The sequence below is a fragment of the Antedon bifida genome, chromosome 1 (genome assembly GCF_963402885.1).
Source record: "Antedon bifida chromosome 1, ecAntBifi1.1, whole genome shotgun sequence".
Taxonomy (NCBI): Eukaryota; Metazoa; Echinodermata; class Crinoidea; order Comatulida; family Antedonidae; genus Antedon; species Antedon bifida.
In genome coordinates this window covers 5666103-5679471 of record NC_136226.1, presented here as the reverse complement: position 1 = coordinate 5679471, position 13369 = coordinate 5666103, and the positions used below count along the sequence as shown (strand labels likewise).

Genomic DNA, 13369 nt, shown 5'->3' with positions numbered 1-13369 from the left:
ATATTTGGGCATACAACTATTATAATTGGGTACATCACACTTTTTTTGTCAAACTAGTGTGATAGTGTAGACAAAGCTTTAGAGAACAGTCCTTTTAAAATTGTTTGGGAATTTCCATTTCTTATTTCCATTTGTTTAAAAGTAGTAGTATTGTATTGACTGGTTAATCTAACATACTATAGTACAAATATATACTAGGCACCACTGTAGCTACCTCTATTTTTTATTGTCTGAGATTTTGGCCAGTGTATTTTTTTAGCAAGCATACATAGTTTATAAACACAAAATCAGCTTAAAAAACAATAAAAATCTGACCAACCGAATGTGTTTTTCAATTAAAAATGATTCGGAAACAATTTCCTTCCTTAATATTATATATCAATTAATTATTAATTATTCAAACTTTAACACAACATGAAAGAAAGTCCATGTTTTTCCATTCTATAGATTTTCATAATTCGTTATTTAAAATAAATAAATCTTATTTTCTGTTATAAGACATAAATGCACAAACAAGATACAACTATGATAATTCAAAAAAATAATAATTTAACAACATCAAAACTCTTACATGTAATCTTGTAGACAGACATTTGTCTACAAGATACCATTCCTTTAATATCCCTTGGGCGATAATCCTGTATGAAGGAAAAATTATATATCAATTGTTATGATGACTTAGGAATGATGAAAGCACTGACCTGGTTCTAGTATTGACATTTATATTAAAGTTTTCAATTTTGAGACTGACAAACATATTCCTTTATATCTAATCTTTGAACAAGAAAACTTTAATAACTACTGTCACATAGAAGCTTAAGGGTAGAATTTGAGATAACTATTAATTGTATATTGTGACAGGGGTGTGAATCAAGACCGTACTGGTAATTTTGCGATGATTTAGAACTTAAAATGAGGGTCTAGCCGGTGGTTCAATTCGTCCTATTTACAGGTTGTATTCTAGTATATTTAGGAGAGGTTATTAAGAGATAGTATAGGCCTACCGATCAGTGCCATTGTATATATATATTTTTTACATTTTTACATTATATTTTTATAAACTCAAATTTATCTAATTATATTTTTAATATCTTTCTAATGTTTGCCTTTACTCAAAAGATGTAGAACAGCAAAAGATGGCTTACTTGAATTTGTATATAAATAAATAAATGTCAATCTTAACAAATAATGATAATAATTATAATAATTCAGTATATTTTTATAAACTTTTTAAATTTCTATAATTATCTTTTATTTAATTGTCATTGTTGTGTATTGTAAATCACAGGTTTGCCCGCTGAGATTGCTGTCTATTACTCTCTAAAGTCTTCTCAGATAAGGACTTAAAATTGGAGGTCCAGTGTGCACTTGTGGCATGCAAGTACTTCTCTATTCCCAGTGCATATTTTGGAAGAGTATGATGTTACCCCGGTATACTAGTCCATCTCGAATGAGCGCCGCTTAATGACAGCTGTATTGATGAGCTGAGATGATTGCTGTATACATTGTCCACACCTTCAGCAAAGGTAAGCTGCGAAACACAGGTTATTCCCACATATTTACATTTTATAAAAGAAAGAAACTTGTATTTAATTTTCATCATCACAAAAATACTGTTACATAGCAGGAAGCCCACTAACTCGCTCTTCATTATTGATTTCTCGGGGATGTTAAGTGGATTTCTCGTTAATGAAAACATAATTACATCTAATTAACTATTCATTTCAAGTGTAGTTATTAGCTTAGTAATTTGGTGATGGTTGTACTGCATACCAATATATCACAAATACTAATCTGCACCTTCATATTGCTGAGTTATTTTCTCTCCTTTTTCAATAACAATTTATTTGATGGTGTTTCAACGTCATCAATATTCATTACAAATATATAATTAAGTCTAAAGGCTAATCACATTCATGTGATGTTTTCTTTTTGTACAAAACAAGAAGTACAAAAAGCATTTTTCTACTTTAAGTTAAGACTGGTTCCCAACAATGCCCATAGCAGCGTTGTATTGATGGAGGGCATCACAAATTATTTTGCCAAACTGCTAGCTTCAGAACAAAACTTTTTGCTATTACAAATCAGAGCTTTTATCACACAGAAATGTCTTATTTCTTTAAAATTTATTTAAAACTATGTTGAATTAAATTTTCAAAAGTTTTGTAATATTATCCATGACATTGCTGAAAACGACATCTTACTTAAACAAGTCCATATAGTTGATTCTAATTATTTGAAAAATTGCAAAACGTTCAGTGTCTACAATTGGCGGATAGAGTTTCTCTCTTCCTGTAGTAAATTTATATACTTTGATCAATTGATCAATCTTGGCTGAGATTCTACGATCAAAACACAAAAATCATAAAAAAAAAAACTTCCTTACTCTAACATAGATCACTACGTACGTGATAATTTACAGTATTTCTTCGATTAAAGTTTCGAGCAAACATGTGTTCTATTTGAAATAGGATTAAAACGCATTGGATTTTACAGTATGACGTCGAACAAGAAAATCAAATCAAATTACTTTTGCCACATGCTAAGTTTACACATGTCTTATATGTGTTCACTTAATTTACAAGTTCCGAGTGAGTTAAGATCAATTTCAAGTTGTGGATAATTTGTCGACAGAGATGGCGTGCACACGAACAGTAAACTTATTTTTCATCTATTTTCTGTCTCATCGTCATGTGTTGCAATTTAGTTTAACTTGCTTTATATTACAAGACAGAGTAGTATTAATCTTGAATAGAAAGTTTAGTTTGAAAGTATAAAATTATCTCTTGGATTGCATTTTGCTTGTAATAATAATACATAACACATGGGCCTTTAACATTTTATTATTGGTAAGTAAAGAAATGATAAGTCGTTTCAACGTTACAAAATAAACTTGTCCACACATTTCTTAAACAATTTTACTTATATGTAAATGTATTAATATTTGTTGTCAGTTCAGCAGATTTGGAATAGGCCCTCTACAGACCCAGAACAATTGCATTGCAGCGCCTACTATGATCTGCATACTGGGAAAGTTCTTTGTCCGGCCAGTCAGTACTTCAGCTAAGAGTGCCAATGAAAAATTAATACCTTATTTGGGATATTTAAGTTTAATAATAATAATAATTAATTTGAGAAAATATTGCAATGATGTCATTGTTTGTAATATTTATTACTATGTCATACAACAAAACATTATAACACAAGACGAACTCAATATATCTTAGAATTACAATAAACAAAATGTGACATAGCAGAGGATAACCCTTTAAACTGGAATGCTGGTTTCAGAGGAGGTCTTCTATGCTACTATATAATCAAAGTAAAGTTTACTTTTATGCTTTTGTAGCACACAGAAATGAAAGTAATAGATGATTCCTCTATACAATTATGCCTTAATTTACTTTAAAGTGAAGAATGATGTATTTTTATGAGACTATAGTTTACCAGCAGGGATAAGCAGAGTACATTTACAAAGTACTTTAATATAAAAACAGGCATTTTGACTGATTTAATGGAATAAATTTCAAGTTATTTACCATAGTCTTAGCCAGAGGAAATGTTACATTTTCACAATTTCAAATTAAGCTTACATGCTGCATTGGCAAAGTATTATGACTACAATACTTTTGAATAAAACATTGTAAACTCTTCTCAATAAAGATGTGTGGTGCTGAAGGGTATATAATATCAAACAGTATCATCTGATGAAAGACTGCTGATTTCTATCTATGGCAATCCTAGTCTATGGCACGCTACAGTGATGGAAACTAAAGTAGTATAATAAGCACACTCAAATGGGATTTGAACTAGCAACATCATGGTTTTAAAGGCCAATGTATCTGTATCATAAATGAAAAAGAAGCCCAGTTTTTCTTCTTCGTAGTTATGAACTACGACGATTCTGAACATAGAGTATGGCCTACTTTTAAGTAAAGTAACAACCAAACTCAAATGGGATTTGAACTAGGAACATTGTAGTTTTAAAGGCCAGTGCATCTGTATCATGTTTAATAAAAGAAAAAGAATCCCAGTTTTACTTCTTCAATCACTTTATGAACTGGGACAATTCTGAACATAAAGTATGGCCTACTTTTAAACTTTCAATTTCTTATGCTTTCGAAATGATGACAGGTACTATTTTTCTCATAACCATCAAGAAAATAAATAGTATTTGCTAAATTACCTATGTACATAATTGTCCTTTTATGTATGACCGACTAAAGTAGAACTCAGCCCATACTACTTTACTAATGTATATTTACTATATTGATAGTCACATACTATTAGACATTCAATAATTTTAAAAAAGTAAAAAACCTTTTTATTAACGATCAATAAAATTTCTTTGCAAAAATCTTTTTGTCATGCAATTAATTGGATGTGTTTTTGTTAGAAAATTGTTTTAAAATGTACCCAGTAATAAAATAATATTTATTAAATTTGTGCATCAATATATTAATTAATTAATATATATAAATTAATGAATTCTTCCAATTAAAGACCACATTCATAAGTGGTTCCTTATTAACATAACAGTCTCAAATTATGTTTTAATTAGAAACCAATACCAATTAACTGGCTATAGTTTTCAAAGATTTTTTTTATTCATAATTATTTTATACTCATTTACCTAGAAAAATTAGTGAAGACATTTTAATTTATTTGAAATTTCATATTTAGAATTCATTAAAACATATTTAATTAATCTAACCTTTAAATATCTCTCAAAGTAAATAATACTGCTCATTACTGGACTAATCAGAAGTGGTAATTGCCAGGCTTCAATAGAGAGATGGTGTTCATAAAATCATTTAAGTGATGAGCATCAAAGATACACACATGTAATTATGCTGGGAGGAAGTGAGTAAAGATATGAAAAGGTGTATTTTAAGCTTTGTCTACACTAGTTTGACAAAAAAAGTGTGATGTGCCCAAATATGGTAGTGATACGCCCAAATATGGTAGTAATATGATATTATCCTGCCCTTACAGTATATGGGCACATCAAATTTCGATAGTGTAGACAGAGCTTTAAGGTCTTTCATGTTTCCTAATTTCACCACAGCATCAACATTAAGAATCCTTTTGGTATCTGAAAATACCCTTTTGATACCCACACCCTTTGGACTTTATTTGGACACCCAGACAGAATAACCAACAATATAATATGAAAATGTTCATTCAAATCTAATAAATCACTAAATTCTAGCGCAAAAGGTATTGTTTATGTTTAATAATATAACATATGAAGTATAATAATTTAAGAAATATTAACAAAAGTCTTCAAATTACATTATTAATGTATATAATCTTAAGCTCCATCTACACTATCAAACTTTATGTGACAAAAAAGTGTGATGTGCCCATATATGAACATGATGATGTCATATCACTACCATATTTAAGCATATCACTACCATATTTGGGCACATCACACTTTTTTTGTCAAACTAGTTTGATAGTGTAGACAGAGTTCTATACTGAGTGAAAATCATACTGTTAATCAGAATATATACTTTAAAAAAGTAATGGTGTCAAAAAAACATTAGGCTAATTAAAATAAATGTAAGTACGTTTTAACAACAAAAGAAAGTACAAATTTTCTATCTGTCAACTTACAGACGATGTAGGCCTTGCGGGCGACAAGGAAGGCTCGATCCAGCGTTCATTCATTCCGACCATTCCATTACATGCCATGCTCAAAGAACGAGTATCAAAGTACAGATAACTACTATACCACATGCATACCAAAGCAATGAAAAAACGCACGCAAGTACAAATGAGATGGAATTGGTCACCTATAGGGGGTCTGTGGGATCAGACCGTCGTATAGTTAACCTATGAACTCAGCAGATGACCAATAAGTATACAGTATCTAAATTACTATCATTTACAATCTTAATTAACTTTGAAGTATGAAATTAATTAAGTTAAAAACTTTCATTCATTGACCCTAACTGTGAATACAAGTGAATTTATTAGAACTTGCAAATTTATCCAAAGACCAAATAAATGTAGTACATGTACCACAGAGCATAATGTACTGCAACATTACATTTTAATCAAGGAAGAAGAACACTGAAAAAGTTATGTTAACGAGCAATTTATAATATAAGTTGGCATACCATAAAGATAAATTCTCATCTCTAGAGGGCGCACTGACTATAATAGAATATTTAGTAGTATATTATAAATTAGAATTTCTAAGATAATTAATTTAGAATTATTTTAGTAGGATAATACATATTTGAATTTGTTTTAAGCTATTGAGCTGATACAAATTATTTACTCTGTGGTTAAACTACAGTATACGAATATAAACTTTATAAGTTAGATATTAGGTATTATTATTATTACTTTATATAGAGGGGCTGAAAATGCTAAAATCGCTCAAAAAAGCTTTGATCTTAAGATACTATCTAATTTTATATTACATTTACAATGTATACAGGATTTTGAATTTGAACAGAAAATAAATTTAGTTAATTACAACACTTGCTTTCAGTGTGGTCATTCTACGTATAAATGATGACATACAGATGTACCATGAGGTGAGAAGTTCATTGCATGTTGTATAAAATCAAAATTTAATGAGATTTTTAAAAATCTTCCTTCATTTTGTAATCTCCTTCATTTTGTAATCTTATCTTTTGTATCAATTTTGGATAAATTTTAGAGTTTGTAATCTTTTGTATAATCAATTTTGGATAAATTTTACAGACAATTTTGCCTCCTGTTTTTTAATGTTGTCTATCCCTCTTGTGCAGTTTACTATCTTTAACTATATTATTTTATTTTTTTTATAACTATCCTTTATTATCACAGTTTTTCATCCTCATTAACAATCACAGCTAACAACAATTAGGCCCCCCATTATATTAATTTTGTTTCCTGACCTTTGACCATGCCCTATTTACAATAATGTATGTACACACATATTAGTAAGGTCATCTTTCTTGACCCCTTGCACATGTGTGTTCTTATTAAGTAACACGTGCAAACGCAAATCAACCTAATTAATTGGATGCTGAGATTAAATTAAGTCTAACCCAACCTTGGCATCAACCTAAAAACACACCGCAGGTGATAATAAATTAAAGGTGTTAGATCATATGTATTATAAAGTTTCACAACCCTAAATGTTGCGATAACCAAGTTCTTGCACTCTTGAGTGAAATCTGAAGATTTGTTTAAAAGACAATCAACATTTTACAGGCCTCCCAACATTTTGTATAAAATATTTTTTATACAATTAATTATTTAAATTTAGGTGAGTTTCTTTAAAAAAAATTATTATCGAAGAAATTTCTTTTTTAATATTACACAGGAGAGATGATCAATGATTGTGAGAAATTTGAACATAGTTCATTGAATAGAAACTTAACAAAATGCGGCAAGGCAAATTGACTAAAGTATCTACAATAGATATTAATCTTTAAATGTCAACGTATATCCCAACGACACTAGCAAACTATACAAGTCACAGAACACCTAATGCTACTTAAAATATTGGATTATTCCATTTTCATTTCAACACCTGTTCATGCCATTTATTATTATTAAACATGCATTGTGACGTAATGGTAAAGTGCCTGAACATTATAATACTGCAAGTATGTATGTTTGATCTTATCAGTATCACACCTGTCCATTTAAACCTGTGACTTGATGGCAAATGGCCCGACTTTAAATTTTAAGTTCTTCGGTTCAACACAATTATTCTACACTAGTGAAACATCTGTCGACAGTCAGATAAACGAAAGGTGTGCCGTCCAATTTCCAAGAATTAGATTTAATATGACATAAAATATCGTTTGGTGCATCTGTTCATGTCAATACAGGTACTGTATTACAAGTAGCGGCATATTGGTATTGTGCCTTGCTTAGAATTGAAAGAAATGCATCCAATTCCCCTTTTTGTCATAATCGTAAAGTGCCAGTTCACATATATCATGTTCAATCTCAATCAAACCGCCTATCATTTAAGTATAATAACGTTTGAACTTCATAAAAGGTCTTAACACGTTAGTGAAATGCTCATCTCTGCATTGCTAGTGGTTAGATAAGTATGATTTTCATTTTGAGTACTCATCATACTATCACATAGTTGTCAATTAACAGACATGGATATGAAGTAAAGATTAAAGTGCTCAAACTAGGCTTGTAAAGACATTCTTTAAATATGACAGTTTGCATGATGATAGTATTTAACTTACTATGTTAAATAATAATTTTAAAAAGCAAGATATACTTTATACAATATATAGAGAAAACAAATACGAAGATGTATAAAGAGAGCTGAGTCATTGGGTTGCAAAAATTTTATTACTTTAAATTAAATTTAAGGCATTCCATGGTAACATTCTAGATTCTACTCTCTCTTTTCTATTTTTTTGTGTGAATATAGACAATTTTAATTTAAAAACAGTATTGTAAGTAACATTTTACTTCTTTTGAATATTCTACTTGTGTTTTTTTAAATAAAGTATTTTTTCTGCTACACTAGGATATCAAGCCATTAATATCGTCTCACATCAAGACTTAATTTAGAAGACGTGGATTTATTTAAAGCATCTTATAATTGGCAATGGTTGAAGAATATAAAAGAACTTGACTATCTATCTATCTATATAGAATACATTATATAGTTTATACATTTGCTATGAATACTATAACAGCTACATTAATAATTAAATAAAAGAGACAGATTATGTTGGGTTGAAGGTTACAAAAAAAACTGCTAAAAATCAATAGCAGCGTACTACACGTATCATCAGTGCAATTAAAAGATCACATGCTTTTTTTAAATGATGCTTTTTATAGTCAAAATATTTATGGGTTTCCATTTAAAAAAATATAAAATTGCTTACTTTAGTAATTGCTCTTTGGCAGGGTTAATCAATTAAGATTAGAGATATTCAATAAGGTGAAATGCCAAGCTACAAATTATAATCATTTACAATAATCTTACTTTACAGTTGATATACAATAAAAAATCAATCTCATGACATTGTACAGTTAATATTACATCGATTATTGATTATTAATAATCAAACAGTTGATATACAACCAATAAATCAATCTCATGACATTGTACAGTTAATATTACATCGATTATTGATTATTAATAATCAAACAGTTGATATACAACCAATAAATCAATCTCATGACATTGTACAGTTAATATTACATCGATTATTGATTATTAATAATCGAACAGTTGATATACAAGCAATAAATCAAACTCGGGGAGCTTGTACAGTCACAAGATATCATATTTCAACCTGAAAATGTTTAACTCTAACTAGAGACCATTATTTTAACTTAAATTTAACTTATTATTCATATCATACAAACAGTACAATATGTGAAAAGGAGCCAAAAAATAGCTTTCGCTAATCGAGGTTTGACTCGTTATCGTTATACTTGTTATTATACCATATTTAATTATATTTCATATTGTACTCTAATTGTTATCATTATCCCTTTTATTATTATATTATATAATTGCCTGGTTTATCTTAACTTCTATAATTATATTTTTTTTTTTTTTTTTTTTTTTTTTGGTATACTTATAGGCCTACGGGGGTCACGACTTAAAGTTCAGTGAACTTACTGTGACCTCCATCCACCCACATTTAATATATGTTGTGTAAATTATATATATATATAAGTGAGTGGAAAAAATAAATAAACGAAACGAAACGAAACTCCTGTCACAAAAAATAAATTAGTCAAAATGCATAATTTTGATCTAACAACAATAATTCAATAAGAAAGAACTACTATTATAAAAGAAATAAAGTAAACAAGGGCTAACATTAATGTTTTTGTAAAAGTAATCATTTAGATTGGTACGGCCAGTGTGAATGTTATCTTCATCTGATGATAGATTCTGCGAGTATACTGGTACCTATTTATAGATATGGTTTTGGAAACATGCTAATAATAGTAACAATGTTGGATACTGCAAACTAACAACCACTGTATTCATGCCGTTGCCGTTGTTTATCTAAAACACAAACAAATCTATTGGAAATGTAACAGAAACTGTCAAAATGTATAATTATAGCAAACACAATATCATATTCAACGTTAACACAGCGATAAAAGAATACAATATAAAAGCTCTTTACAAATTCTAATTCAAAGCAGGAATCACTGTAGCACTACTATACAGTAGCTTCTGAAGAAAAGTTCAATTCATGACTTAATCTAATAATAATTCATTGGTATGCAAAAGAATATTGACCTTGGGAAATAACGCTTTTGTGGTTTTGTAAAAAACACCTTGTTAAAGTATAAATAAATCAATAAAAAATACTATTGCTGTATTGTGCTTATGTATACAATACATTCCAGTTAATAGCCAACCATCATCATGTGTTCAATTCAATTCAATTCAATTTCTTTATTGCTGCAAATGCCATCAAGGGCTAATATCCGCTAAAACATACTACATCATACAAACATATACATATTTACATTAAAATTACTATTATTATTGTCATTACTACTGTTGTTGTTATTATTAGGTGATCATTTAGAATAAAATGATCACCTATTGTTATTGTATAAAATCTTTATTATTATTAGGTGATCATTTAGAATAAAATGATCACCTATTGTTATTGTATAAAATCTTTATTATTATTTTTTTTTTTCTTTTTATTGTTTCTGTACACTATTTTGTGTAACAATTATCTCAAAAAGTTTAATGTCAATGATTACAAAAATTTCAAAATATCTTTCAAATAATATAACTTAATCCTAATAAGCTTTCCAGCGTGATCACTCATCCGTGACGACATTTATACGCCATTTTGCGAAATCACATTATCAATCATATCTCCATAATTCATTATCACATATTAATGAAATTCACTACACGTAAACTTCAGATCAAGGGTAAAAATATTAGCAAATAAAAACGCAAGCGCACGTAGGTTCATGCGCGTGATATCGCGCATTAAAAATTTAAAACGCTCAAAATTAAGTCTTGATCAATTTAGAGCACGAATTAGGCCATTTGCGTGTTTCAAAAAATTACTGCGCAAAAATGCGTTTTTGCGCGCGCGATACTTAAAAAGCGTAAAAAATATGAATTTTTTTTACAAATCTCATTCTACTCACCATCCTTAGTACATTCACTAAATTTGAGTCAGTTCCGACTTAAAATAACGCTATACGAGCACGTTAAAAATGACAAAATGCGCACATTAATTTTACAAAAGTTCTGAAAATGGTGAAAAATAGGTCTTTTTTAAAATGAAAATAATTCTTCAGAATGCAAGATGACCCCCGATTTTTTTAACTTATTCTGGAAGCCATTGAGTTGTAGATATGAATTCATGTACACATTTTACGTACAAAATGTTTTGACGTCATCAAATGGCCACTTGAATTTAAAAATTAGGATTTGTTATCTTTTTGTGTAGATTATCACATTCAACAGAGCGCATCTTGGTTATGTGTGCTCGAATTTCGCACAACTTTCAGTATGTGCTTGCTTAATTAATTATCTTTATCATGAGTTGACACTATCTTCATTTTAATGACGTCATCACGCGTAAAAACTTGAATAACGTAGGCCGTGTAATTTCACCTTCGCAGTAAATTTGAATATCTTACAGCTCTTCAGAATTGAAGGTTACCTTGATGATTATAATTTATTATGAAAGCTGATGAAATGTAGATATTAATTCATATAAAAATTAAGCCTATCGGATGGTGTGACGTTAACATATGGCCAGTTGAAGTGAAAAAGTAGTTTTTTCATATTTTTCGTCAAAGTTATACACAATTCAAAGAGCGCGCACAGCGCTTCTACGTGCCAATTTTTTTTCCAAATCTTATATTTTTTTGCTCAATTAATTATCTTTCGAAATTGTCATCTTAAAGTTTAGTTTGATAACGTCATCATGCCAAAAAATTAGAACATGTGTGTCCCGTAATTTCACCTATGCTACACTGTATATAGATATACAGTATATACTGTACATATTGTATATGGCATATAGGCACAACTCAGCACTATAAGCATATAATAGGCATACATCAACATTTTCCGATCGTATGTTAACGTACGTGCATGTTTAAAAAAAATTAATTTCAGTAAAATGATAAAAATGATCACCTATAATTCGTCAAAGTGACGAATTAAATTCTAGTTTTTTTTTTTATTATTTTTTTTCTTTTTATTGTTTCTGTACACTATTTTGTGTAATAATTATCTCAAAAAGTTTAATGTCAATGATTACAAAAATTTCAGAATATCTTTCAAATAATACAACTTAATCCTAATAAGCTTTCCAGCGTGATCACTCATCCGTGACGACATTTATACGCCATTTTGCGAAATCACATTATCAATCATATCTCCATAATTCATTATCACATATTAATGAAATTCACTACACGTAAACTTCAGATCAAGGGTAAAAATATTAGCAAATAAAAACGCACGCGCACGTAGGTTCATGCGCGTGATATCGCGCGTTAAAAATTTAAAACGCTCAAAATTAAGTTTTGATCAATTTAGAGCATGAATTAGGCCATTTGCGTGTTTCAAAAAATTACTGCGCAAAAATGCGTTTTTGCGCGCGCGATACTTAAAAAGCGTAAAAAATATGAATTTTTTTTAAAAATCTCATTCTACTCACCATCCTTAGTACATTCACCAAATTTGAGTCAGTTCCGACTTAAAATAACGCTATACGAGCACGTTACAAATGACAAAATGCGCACATTTATTTTACAAAAGTTCTGAAAATGGTGAAAAATAGGTCTTTTTTAAAATGAAAATAATTCTTCAGAATGCAAGATGACCCCCGATTTTTTTAACTTATTCTGGAAGCCATTGAGTTGTAGATATGAATTCATGTACACATTTTACGTACAAAATGTTTTGACGTCATCAAATGGCCACTTGAATTTAAAAATTAGGATTTGTTATCTTTTTGTGTAGATTATCACATTCAACAGAGCGCATCTTGGTTATGTGTGCTCGAATTTCGCACAACTTTCAGTATGTGCTTGCTTAATTAATTATCTTTATCATGAGTTGACACTATCTTCATTTTAATGACGTCATCACGCGTAAAAACTTAAATAACGTAGGCCGTGTAATTTCACCTTCGCAGTAAATTTGAATATCTTACAGCTCTTCAGAATTGAAGGTTACCTTGATGATTATAATTTATTATGAAAGCTGATGAAATGTAGATATTAATTCATATAAAAATTAAGCCTATCAGATGTTGTGACGTTAACATATGGCCAGTTGAAGTGAAAAAGTAGTTTTTTCATATTTTTCGTCAAAGTTATACACAATTCAAAGAGCGCGCACAGCGCTTCTACGTGCCAA

At 29.4% G+C, this 13369-nt stretch overlaps 2 protein-coding genes across 15 annotated transcripts in view; one reads left to right on the top strand and one right to left on the bottom strand.

The window, feature by feature from the left end:
- LOC144839116 (serine/threonine-protein kinase 33-like) overlaps window positions 1–13369 on the top strand; it is a 241960-nt gene that overhangs the window by 79236 nt on the left and 149355 nt on the right. The gene's annotated exons all lie outside the window — the stretch shown is intronic.
- Window positions 1–13369, bottom strand: part of LOC144838865 (CUGBP Elav-like family member 2) — a 111071-nt gene that overhangs the window by 64827 nt on the left and 32875 nt on the right. For 7 of the 14 annotated variants that reach the window (XM_078694393.1, XM_078694406.1, XM_078694408.1 and 4 more), the window contains exon 1: window positions 5623–5741. The exons of 1 other annotated variant lie outside the window; for it this stretch is intronic. In XM_078694393.1, the coding sequence (XP_078550519.1) occupies window positions 5623–5700 (78 nt within the window). In that variant the 5' untranslated portion in view covers window positions 5701–5741. Of the gene's footprint in view, window positions 1–5622; window positions 5745–13369 lie in introns of those variants that run through there. 6 more of the 14 variants (XM_078694409.1, XM_078694414.1, XM_078694413.1 and 3 more) reach the window with 4 other exon arrangements.